Raw genomic sequence first — 11,848 nt, forward strand, 5'->3', positions numbered from 1 at the left:
AGTATCCATGGGACATTGGTTCCAGGACTTTGACAGATACCAAAATCTGAGGATGCTCAAGTCCCTTATACAAAATGACATTGTATTTGCACTAAACTTGTGCCCATCCTCCTGTATACTTTAAATTATCTCTAGACTACTTATGATACCTAATACAATATAAATACTTTGTAAATAGATATGAATACAATGTAAATGCAGTGCAAATAATTACTGGTGTGTGGCAAATTCAAGTTTTGCTTTTTGGAATTTTCTGGTTTTCCTTTTTCTTTTGAAATGTTTTCATCCATGGCTGCCGAATCTGAAGATGTAGAATCCTCCCAGGATATGGAGGGCTGACTGTATTGTAAAATCAATGAGGTAGATAGTGCCAGGAGGCTTTAGTTGCACTCTAAAGCAGGGAATAAGCAAGAAAATCTTGGGAAAAGATAATATGCGTATGTATGAAGTTCCCCACACCCAAATAGGTTTATCACAGGATTACTCCTCACTGTTTTTCATGTGCCCATAAATTTCCTGAGTTTTAACTGCAATGGAATCAGTTAGAATCTAGGTATTTGCAGTTAAAACCAAAAGGGTAGGCTTTCCCAATAAATTTCCAACTTTCATTCTTCTGTAAAATCTGTAGGTGTTTAGCCCTTTCCATTAATGACCTTTCAAAGACAGAACTTATATGTATAAATGCAGTCAAATATAATACATAATACACAAATTGGAAATACTTATATTCGGCATTCACAGCAGCTGTCTTTTAATTGAATTTATGTCTTAATTAGTCCGAATATAATTTTCATAGTCAATTTATGAAATTTTAAAATTCTTCATTATATGGATTACTTTTTTTCCTGTTTATAGTACTCAACAAAGTCATTTCTTCTTACCTTAAGGTAGGCCAATAAATCATCCAATTTACTGGTAGGTAGTCACAAGGATGGTAAAAAATTAAGCACCCATAAAGGAAAGGAGACATAAAGATAATTCTTTAAAGTGGTCCATGAAAAGACATTTAAGAGCTTTGAAAATAGAATATGCTTGTAACTAAGTTTATCCTCAGCTAAACTGTGAGCCCTCAACTTTTCCTTTTAAAAGTCACCACTGATTTATTACTTTTTTATATTAAAATATAAAAAATTGTGGATTTTTTGGTAAAACTTTGCTGTAATCCTGCAGGTGGGGTCCAAAATATTTAATTGCCTAAAATGTGGGTCATGTTACTGTGAGGTTAATGAGATGAAAATGGGCATAAGTGGAGAACAGAAGCCAATCATGTTATCTCCCATTTTGAGGTATTATAGGCCCATTATCATGGGGTCTGTCTGTGCTCCTTTTTCTCTTAACTACTGTCATACTGTAGTAATACTGAAATACATCTCGGCAAGCAAATGTGTGTTTTCCAAGTATTTCTCTGCAGTCTAAGAAGTGTCCCTTGTTGGATCCCAGTGTTCTTTTAAAACGTCATTTACCCTAGTCACTTCCTATCCCTCTGGGAATGATCTAGAATTAGAAATTGCTATGAATATTTTCCTTTTTTTCTTTGACTTTTATTATAATGCTAAGGCTAGACCTCAACAGGCAAATCCAAGGGGTTTCTAGTAGTTTCACAAAAAGATGTTTTAAATGAATTCCATGGATAATTACGTAATGCTTTTAGAAGTGTAGGATCAGTCATCTTACTGTGTGTTTTGTTGTTTCTGAGAACGTGTAACTATTTGCACAGCACACTTTTTGTTTTCCCAGTTGGAAATATAATGCAGCTCTCAACAGCATGGGCTCTGGTCAGACAGCCTCCATCAAATTCTGTCTCTTCTACTGACAGCTGTGTGATGTTTTCCCGGTGCTTAACTTCTCAGCACCTCTGATTCTTTGTCTCTAGAATCAATATAAAAATAGCTGCCTAGTAAGGTTTTTGTAAAGATTAAATGAGATAATTAAAACAATGCTAATCGTATAGTAAGTATTCAATAAATATTTACTATGATTATTGTATCCTTAAAAGATAACTTGTTTCTCTGGCAGGCTAACCAGATAAAACCTGCGGAACCTCAAGTCTCAGTTCCTGGCTGAATCATCCCTTGAAGGCGGGTTTATCCTCAACAGGCTTGCCTTGAATTATGCCAAACTATGCCCTATAGAGACCAAGGTCACCAGCACGTATCTTTGGTGCCCCTGTAGGTAGGAGCGTGATTGTTAATGGCAGCTTTGGAGTCCCAAAGTCCATTCCCAGTCCAGAGCGTCTCTTATTTTAATTATACTTTGCTGCTGCTCCTTTAAAAATTTGTAAACCTCTGCGTTTTTTGTTTTTTGGTTTTTTTGCGGTACGCGGGCCTCTCACTGTCGTGGCCTCTCCCGTTGCGGAGCACAGGCTCCGGACGCGCAGGCTCAGCGGCCATGGCTCACGGGCCCAGCCGCTCCGCGGCATGTGGGATCTTCCCGGACCGGGGCACGAACCCGTGTCCCCTGCATCAGCAGGCGGACTCTCAACCACTGCGCCACCAGGGAAGCCCAACCACTGTGTTTTTGAGAGCTAGAAGTTTCATTTTGTGTTGATAAATGTTCTCTGTTCTAATACTAGGAATCGTCAAATTTCTGTAGTGCAATAGGATAACTACAGAAGTTTACTAACTCTTTCATTCCTGTAAGAGTTATTTCATGTTACTTTATTCATTGGCACAAAGATTTAAGAATATATTGTGCTCAAAGCCAAAGAATTCTAATTGGAGAGCTGTTGAAGGGTATTTTGTCAAGAGGATCATGATAAGGTTTAGATGTACGTTTCAAAGATTATTTAGAGAGAAATAAAAAAGGAACGATTTCTCTACCTGCATTGTTCCTTTCAGAACTTCTGAGAAAAAGCTACAAGTGGGGAAATAGGAGGTGGTAGAAAATAGTAAGCATTGCCCCAATCTTATGAGCATGGGGGTGGAGTCCCATCAATTCAGAAAAGTACTGCATATGTTCAGATACAAGCAACCTCAAGATAGAGGAAAGCCACTCTTTTCCCCGTAAAAAAAAATGTTTACTATTTGGTCATTTTGAATATATAAAGTTTTACCAGTTATTAATTTACTTATTCACAACTTGAGCCACTGTTTAAATAACTTAATACAGCTTTCCAAAGCACATTATTTTTAGTTTTATCTAACTTGTTTAACATAGAGCACTTTTGAATCCTAAAATAGCGCTGTCCCTGGAGTGTTATACAAAGCCACGTGAAATTCTTTGCATTTAAAAGTTTTTTTTTTAATTTAATTCCTCCTGTAGTTATATGTTGATGATCTCTACAGAGGTCCCATTTGTGTATGTTTTCTTGTGTGCTTTTTAAAGGGATATTATTATAGAGGAATGTTTACAATGATATCCAACATTTGTAGTTACAGAGTCATAAACAGGAAAATTTTAAAACTCTCATACGACTTTCACTAGCATTCAATACCAACACTGATTAAAGTCACTTAACGCTAAAGTGTTTTCTCCCTAGCTGTTATTCAAAATAAAGTACTGAAGGAAAGATCCCATAGTGTGAGACTTTGTAAAGACATAACTACATAACTATGGGATAATGGCTCCATTACTGCAAAAATAAATATATATTTATGTGTTGTACTTTAATCTATTATGTTCATGGTATTTTCTACCACACTTCCCCCCACCCCACACCAATTTAATAAAACAAATATAAAGGTAACATTTTAAAAATTGTTGTATTCAAAATTAATAATAAACTTTAGGGTAAATAAGCTTTAAAACAAAAGTACATAAGCAAAAATAAATAATTTTCACCAATCCACTAACCTGATTTTCAGAGTAAAGCCATTTCCAATTACAGCACTGTGTATGTGTATATATACACACACACACACACACACACACACACACACACACACACAGAGATAGAGAGATATCCATATACGAAAATATATTTCTACCATTTGAGTATATTGTATTTAGGAAGTAGTATCACCAGAAAGTGGTGACTAATTGCGCATGTAAGAGAGTCTAGATTGTTCTCATTTCAGCTCTCTGGATGGGATGACTGGAAGTGTCATTAAATGAAAGAGTAAGAGCTTTGGGGAAAGGTAAAAAAATTCAATTTTAAATAAAGTATGAAGTTCCTATGGAAAATCCAGGGGAAGATATCTAGTAAACGAATGGACTTACAGCCTAGTGATCAGGGGAGATTTGGGGCTGAAGATTTTATACTTATGAAATTTTTCAAAAATTATTCTATTTAAGTTTATCTCTTTACCTTTTAAACTTTATCAATTTGCATATATAAATTTTCCTTAAAGAAAAGTGGACACGGTTTTTCTTATACAGAGGATTTTGTCTAAAAATTGTTGATGCTAGCTACTTTATTTATTCCATCCTACAACCTTTCACATTTTAATGTGCTATTCTTGAACGTCAGCAAGCATCTTAAGGATATGTTTCCCTACAAATATTAAGTTCATCGACATTTCTTAGAGCCAGCTTTTGTCTGCCTACTTTAGTCCTGTTTTCTTCAAAAACTCAAGGTTACCTCTTTTTTTTTCCAGAGAGCCATTTTTTCCTACATTTCTATTACTATTATGTTAGTATCAAAGGATTTGTTAATCCCTCTTGAATAATATTTTGATGTTTTACAAGTCCTTCTTATTTGTGTTTTTTTGCTTTCCTGTTATTTTCCCTGTGCTGCTCAGATTTGTAACAATGTCTGATTTTAAAATCTTTTTTTGCTTTCCATATAAATAAAAAACCCAAGTCTAAATAAGTAATTTTTGGACTTTCTGATTGCCGTGTACAAATGTTTATGGAGGCCTAGTGTGCATTAACATTTAAAGATTGATACAAATAGCCTCTTAGGCTGTTAATAGATATAAATGGGTAGTGATGTGCTGATAAAAATTTAACAGCCAGCACTCTGAGTGGGAAACTGATTTGTAACCTTTCCCAATTTCCTGGTATAACACTTTCCTCCCTCCATCCCCCAAGGCTGGTTTCAGTCTGCCTGTGTGAGGTCACGGGATTTGGAGTTGGGAAGTGATCCAATCACCTTTATGAACGGTACAAATTGGTTCTAACACAATACTGTATCTTGTAACACTATACACTTCATCAGTATATAAGCTTCATATTGTTTAAAATAATAGTGTGCTTGGTAACATTTTCTGTCATAGTACATTCACATATTTGGATATCTTGCTGAAAAGTATCATTTGAACTCTTCAAAAAGTGAAACTTTGTGGTAGGGGCTAATTCTGGGTAACTCAGACCTTCTTTTTACAACTTAAGGAATTCATACATAAATGTATGGGAAGATATGTACATGCACAGCGATATACAATAAAATGGTTCTGTTAACATCTTCCCTTTTGAAAACCTCTGGGATGACATTAAAAAAGTTTCCATCTGTTGCGCCCTGGGTGAGCTTAATTGCTGCTCCCTATCGCCGAATTAACTAGGAAATGTCATCATACCCTGCGCTTCACGCACCCCTTAACAGCATGCTTAACATCCATGGATGTTTTGGAAAAAATAAGTAAGTCTTTTGCATAGCAGTGTACTTTACTCTTACCTGGATAAATCACTTTGCCTCCTGGGCAATCCGTTTGATTATAATTGAATCTCAGTCAGTAATATTTTAATGTCCTTTTGGCTATTAGGTTATAAAAGCAATAGAAGAAGGTTATCGCTTACCAGCGCCCATGGACTGCCCAGCTGGGCTTCACCAGCTGATGCTGGATTGTTGGCAGAAGGAACGTGCGGAAAGGCCAAAGTTTGAACAGATAGTTGGAATTCTAGACAAAATGATTCGAAACCCAAATAGTCTGAAGACACCCCTGGGAACGTGTAGTAGGTAAGAAATAGCTAAAGAAATGAAATCTGGGAGAAATTCAAACTTCATATGAACCATGTATCTCCTCAGCCCCACCCCAATGGCAAATCGACATTTGTGTTGTTATTAAAGTCCATATTAAATTTCTTATCTTTATAGAAGTTTTTTTTTTCTTTTCAGATGGCTTGCCTTAGTTAAATCAGTGTTTAAAGAGATCTATTCATTGTTATTGCCTTAAATAAAATTTATGATCAATATCACTGGCTGTCATTTTAGAAAAATTACTCAAGTGGATTTGTGTGATTAGGTGGCATTTCACATTATCAATATTACATGGATTTTTATTGCTGTTGCCCTAGTTTTTTATTATATCCATTTTATCTATTGGATTGTTTTGCTTTGAGTTTCATAGTAAAATGATTCCATGAAGTTAAAGATTATTAAGGTAATTCAATATATGATTTAAGAGGTATACCCATTAAAAAGAACCTAACCGAACCGCCCCATGCATGCTTCATGGTAATGGTAATGTAGATTAGTAGTTATTCGGCTTCATCTGCCAGGTAGACCTGTTGCTCTGTCGTCTGTACTGTAGTCAGGCCCTTGCGGAGGTGTATGAACTCACAAGGTGCACAAGGGGTGCCATTAGTACAGTGGGTGCATTATGTTCTCAAAAGCACCCTCTGAACAAGTTAGTCCACAGCCAGATGTGCTTTCTGTACTCCCAGTTACTTTCAGAGAAGCAAATGAACAGATATTTACTGATTACAAATATTGTTGGCCATACTCTGAAAAGTACATGGAAGATGCAATCTGCTGGTTATCATCTCTAAATAAAATAGAAATTTTGTAGTTAGTAGGGTTTTGGGGTGGTTTTTTTTGTTTGTTTGTTTTTGCGGTATGCGGGCTCTCACTGTTGTGGCCTCTCCCGTTGCGGGGCACAGCCTCCGGACGCGCAGGCTCAGCGGCCATGGCTCACGGGCCCAGCCGCTCCGCGGCATGTGGGATCTTCCCGGACCGAGGCACGAACCCGCGTCCCCTGCATCGGCAGGCGGACTCTCAACCACTGCACCACCAGGGAAACCCTAGGTGTTTTTTTTAAACTTCTTTTATTGAGGTATGGGTGATTTACAATGTGTTAATTTCTGCTGTACAACAAAGTGATTCAGTTATCCGTATATATACATTCTTTTTCATATTCTTTTCCATTATGGTTTATCACAGGATATTGAATATAGTTCTCTGTGCTCTACAGTAGGACCTTGTTGTTTATGCATTTGGAATTTGGAATTATTGGGCAAACTTTACACATTAGATTTTTATTAGCATATCTGTTTGTTATTACAATATCAATTAAATATGTAATTTTATTTTTTATATCCTTATTTTTGTGGGGCTAAGGCATGCTTTCTTTCGTAATTCATGAAAAAATTTGCTTTTCTGTATTATTCTCACCCAGGCCAATAAGCCCTCTTTTGGATCAAAACACTCCTGACTTCACTGCCTTTTGTTCAGTTGGAGAATGGCTACAAGCTATTAAGATGGAAAGATATAAAGATAACTTCACAGCAGCCGGCTACAACTCCCTTGAATCAGTCGCCAGGATGACTATCGAGTAAGCTTAAACCTGCAAAATTATATTGAAGAATGTATCAGGTGCAATCCAAACGTTAGACTTTAGGTCATCTTCCATATATTAAAGAGGTATGAGCCCTAAAATCAGGGAGAAAATTGTCTCTTTAATAAGTGCCTACCATGTCCCAGGCATTTTGCTAAACAGACTTCTGAACATACAATATCTTTTTTAACCTTCATGGCAACAATTTTATTAAGTCAGTAGTTTTATGTATGACAAGGCTAAGGCTCAGAGAATTTAAATATTTGCCCTAAACTGACTCAATCGTAAGTGGTAGCTAATTTGTCTCCATAGCCAGTGTTCAAAACACCACCCAGTGAGACTTCCTCTTTCATTAACCGCTGTATTATCTATCTTTTAAAATTTTTATTTTATACTGGAGTAGAATTGATTAACAATGTTGTGTTAGTTTCAGGTGTACAGCAAAGTAATTCAGTTATACATGTATAACTATTCTTTTTCAAATTCTTTTCACATTTAGGTTATTACAGAGTATTGAGCAGAGTTCCCTGTGCTATACAGTAGGTCCTTGTTGGTTATCTATTTTAAATATAGCAGTATATTCATATCAATCCCAAACTCCTGCTGTATTGTTTAGATTCCTAGTCACTGGGGAAACTTTCTCCATTGCAAAAGAGGATTTCTTTCACCATGTTTGTATCAGACATTAAAAATCTCGAAATTTTAATACCAAAATGCATTATGAAATCCAGTATGAGCACTTTCTGAAGAGGTCAAAGGACGCCTAATTCAATTAAACGTAATAAGAATTTAACTTAAGTTTTGGAAGGTTTGTGATTGATTGATTTTTTTTTTTTTTAATTGAAGAATGACCTGATAAAACAGTTTTTGAAATTGCTCTGAACTGGAGGTAAAAAGAAGTAAATATTTCTTTCCGGCTCTATAACTGATGATGTGGTCTTAGGAAATACATTTAGTATCTCTGGACCTCAGCTTCCTTGGCTGCAGCATAACTCTTACAGGCAATGCAGTTCCTCTCAGTCAGTGTGTTTGAAAATGGGAAACAATTATCAAGGTTCTATTAGTGGGATGCTATTTATGTACTGTTGGGAGAAGTGTTTCACATTTTTCAGATGAGAAGAAAGCCAGCAATCACGTACTCTTTCCTGGCATGTCAGGAAATGGCATATACACGAATTTCGGCATGTGCATGCTCTCTCGTTTGGTTTTCTGCTAGACACCACGTGGGTAGAGCTGATGTAATTACACCTGTCTCTGCAGAGTAATCTACTCCCCTGAAAAACCGTGCTTCGCAAGGTCTCATTAGACCACGGCTATGAAATATCACAGTACTCTACTGTGGCTATATTTTAGCTACTTGTAAATACCTAAGCTCAGTCTTTTTGGCTAATAGATACAGCTGGCGTATGGCAAATTTAGGCTATTAAACATAGGTATTGCACACTTTAAGGAATTTTTTTTTCCAAAATGTGGTCAAATGATTGTACTAAACTGAAGTATACAACCAATAATATGCTCAGGATTACCACACGTTGATTAAACTCAGTATAATACTTTGTATGATCCTTGATGATTCTTGATCTACTAGAGCCATGCAATGTTTCCATTCATACTACATCCTATTTAAACAATGAAATATTTTTAACTTTCCTTAGATTCAAGAATACTACATTTCAAGTAACGTTTCCTAGCTGTACCTTAAGTTAATAATAATTTTAAGGCTTTGATAATTTCTTAAATAAAATGTCAAATCAAAGAATTCCCTGGCGGTCCAGTGGTTAGGACTCAGTGCCTTCACTGCCTAGGGCCCGGGTTTGATCCCTGGTCTTGGGGAGCAACCCCACAAGTCGCGCATAGCGGCTAAAAAATAAAGTCACATCACCCTGTTAAAAAAAAAAGGTCAAATAGTTTAAAAATAACTGATCACGACAAATTGAGATCCTGAGTAGCAGGGTTTTACAAAGGATAATGTTGATGCAGGTTGCCAATCCGACCCACTGTGGGAATAGGATCTTAATGTCCAAGAACACCGAGATAAGATCTGTGTGCCTAAGAGAAACAGATTAATTAAAGAGTTGATGACAGTTTAGTACCAAATAAAATGTTTGCAAGGTAACTAATAAAAACTGCATTTGTCTTTTTCAGGGATGTGATGAGTTTAGGGATCACACTGGTGGGCCATCAAAAGAAAATCATGAGCAGCATTCAGACTATGAGAGCACAAATGCTCCATTTACATGGAACCGGCATTCAAGTGTGATAAGCGTTTCTCCCTTATGAGGGAGACTATGGACCACGAGAGAACAGTACTGGCCTTCAGTATATGCGTAGAATGCTGCTAGCGGACAGTTGATATCCTGGGTCCTTCCTACAGTGAAGAGAAGATTTAAGAAGCACCTATAGACTTGAACTCCTAAGTGCCACCAGAATCTATAAAAAGGGAATTTAGGATCCACCACTGGTGGCCAGGAAAACAGCAGTGACAATAAACAAAGTACTACCTGAAAAAACATCCAAACACCTTGAGCTCTCTAACCTCCTTTTTATCTGATAGACTTTTTAAAATGTACATAAAGAATTTAAGAAAGAATATATTTGTCAAATAAAATCATGATCTTATTGTTAAAATCAATGAAATATTTTCCTTAAATACGTGATTTCAGACTATTCCTTTTTAAAATCATTTGTGTTTATTCTTCATAAGGACTTTGTTTTAGAAAGTTGTTTATAGCTTTGGACCTTTGTAGTGTTAATTTATGACACATTACTACACTGGGTACCTTTGAAAGAATCTCCAATTAAAAAAAAAAAGCATAGCATGATTGAAGATATATCTCTGTCAGAACATTGGTATCCCTTTTGTGCTATTTAATTTTGTTTAATCAGTCCTGTTTTGATTGTTTGCTAATTGGCAGGTAGTCAAGAAAATGCAAGTTGCCAAGCGCTCTGATATTTTTTAAAAAGAAAGTTTTTTTGTAAAGATCTGACAACACACTATCTTTTCAATGAAAAAAGCAATAATGATCCATAAATACTATAAGGCACTTTTAACAGATTGTTTATAGAGTGATTTTACTAGACAGAACTTAATAAAAACTCAAATTGTAGGTTTATGATTATAAAAAGAAAGATGAGTCACTTCATCTAAAGAATGTTGGTGGAGGCAAGTCTCTGAAAGCAAGACTATCCAGTGTTATCTAAAATTTAATCTGAGCACATCACGATTTTTTCAATATCGAGACATTAGGAAATTTAGGAGAAATAGTTGACATATATTTTATATCCTATTCTGTTTAATGCAGTCCAAACACGAAAGGAAAGAATTAAGTTTTATATTAGAACTCTGAAGCATGATAAAAGGGGCAGTTCACAATTTTCACCTTTCAAAAACAAATTTGCTGCACAGAATATCACCACTGCAGTTTTAAAAAAAAAAAAAGTCTTTTTATATGTGAACGCTGATGTGAGACGCTTTTTAAATGAAAGAACGCATTTTACCGTGTAAGGAAGAGGTGAAGGGTCTGGCTTTTTCTTTAAGCTTTATTAAACAAGATTATTTGATTACTGTGTTAGAATTTCATAAGCAATAATTAAATGTGTCTTTATAGCTATTTCAGGAATGTATACATATTGTGAGTAATGCTTTCAAAAGTAACGAAAATCATGAACTACCCCAGAATTGAACTGTTGTATTTCCAAAGAGAATTGGGCTGTTTATAATGATTTTAATAGAGAAAGATCCCAGGGATCGGTCCTAATTGGTCTTGTTTGATAATGTGGGCACCCACAAACAAACGATCAAATAACAGAAACAAAACCTGTAAATGTTCCTTTGTAAAACTTGTAAATTTTATTTATACTGTCTTGTTTTGTACACACATTTCTCTGTAGTGGGCTCTGAATACATTGAAAATGCACTATATTTTTCTATTTCACTTGCAGAGCATCACAAAAGAACAGGTATTTTCAGTGCTACATAATGTGTTTTCCCACATTTAGGACCAAAGATGGCTATAGAAAAACTCAAAAGGATTGCGTCCCAACTCCTCCCCACCCCTTTTTTTTCTTTTAAGTCACTGTACAGTGTTGTTTGATATTTTAATTTATTTTTTGATTGACTAGAAAAATCATTTTAATTTCACTAAAATGTTTTTTGTCCCTAGGAGAAATAATCTGTAAAATAATTTTAGTTAGCATAATATAGTCACCTAGACACTTCCATTTGTAATCTTTGTAATAGACTGTAAATATATTTTTGGAACTATAACACAATGTGCTTGAGGGTTATTTTTCAGTGTCTGCAGTGTATACAAGTGTTTATACTAAGTACAGCACTTTACAATTCTAATCAGTAGCATTGGCCTTTGTGAGAATGAGTGAAAGAGTTTGAGTGAGTGTTCTTAATTCCGTTTGGA

The 11,848-nt window shown here is 35.6% G+C and overlaps 1 protein-coding gene across 4 annotated transcripts in view; it reads left to right on the forward strand.

The window, feature by feature from the left end:
• EPHA7 (EPH receptor A7) overlaps window positions 1-10,090 on the forward strand; it is a 164,435-nt gene extending 154,345 nt beyond the window's left edge. For all 4 annotated transcript variants that reach the window (XM_067702551.1, XM_067702552.1, XM_067702553.1 and 1 more), the window contains exons 15-17: window positions 5,643-5,836; window positions 7,275-7,430; window positions 9,579-10,090. In XM_067702551.1, coding sequence (XP_067558652.1) covers window positions 5,643-5,836; window positions 7,275-7,430; window positions 9,579-9,693 — 465 coding nt within the window. In that variant the 3' untranslated portion in view covers window positions 9,694-10,090. The remainder of the gene's footprint in view (window positions 1-5,642; window positions 5,837-7,274; window positions 7,431-9,578) is intronic.
• Window positions 10,091-11,848: the final 1,758 nt, after the last annotated feature.

Source organism: Pseudorca crassidens, chromosome 13 (genome assembly GCF_039906515.1).
Source record: "Pseudorca crassidens isolate mPseCra1 chromosome 13, mPseCra1.hap1, whole genome shotgun sequence".
NCBI classification, from domain to species: Eukaryota; Metazoa; Chordata; class Mammalia; order Artiodactyla; family Delphinidae; genus Pseudorca; species Pseudorca crassidens.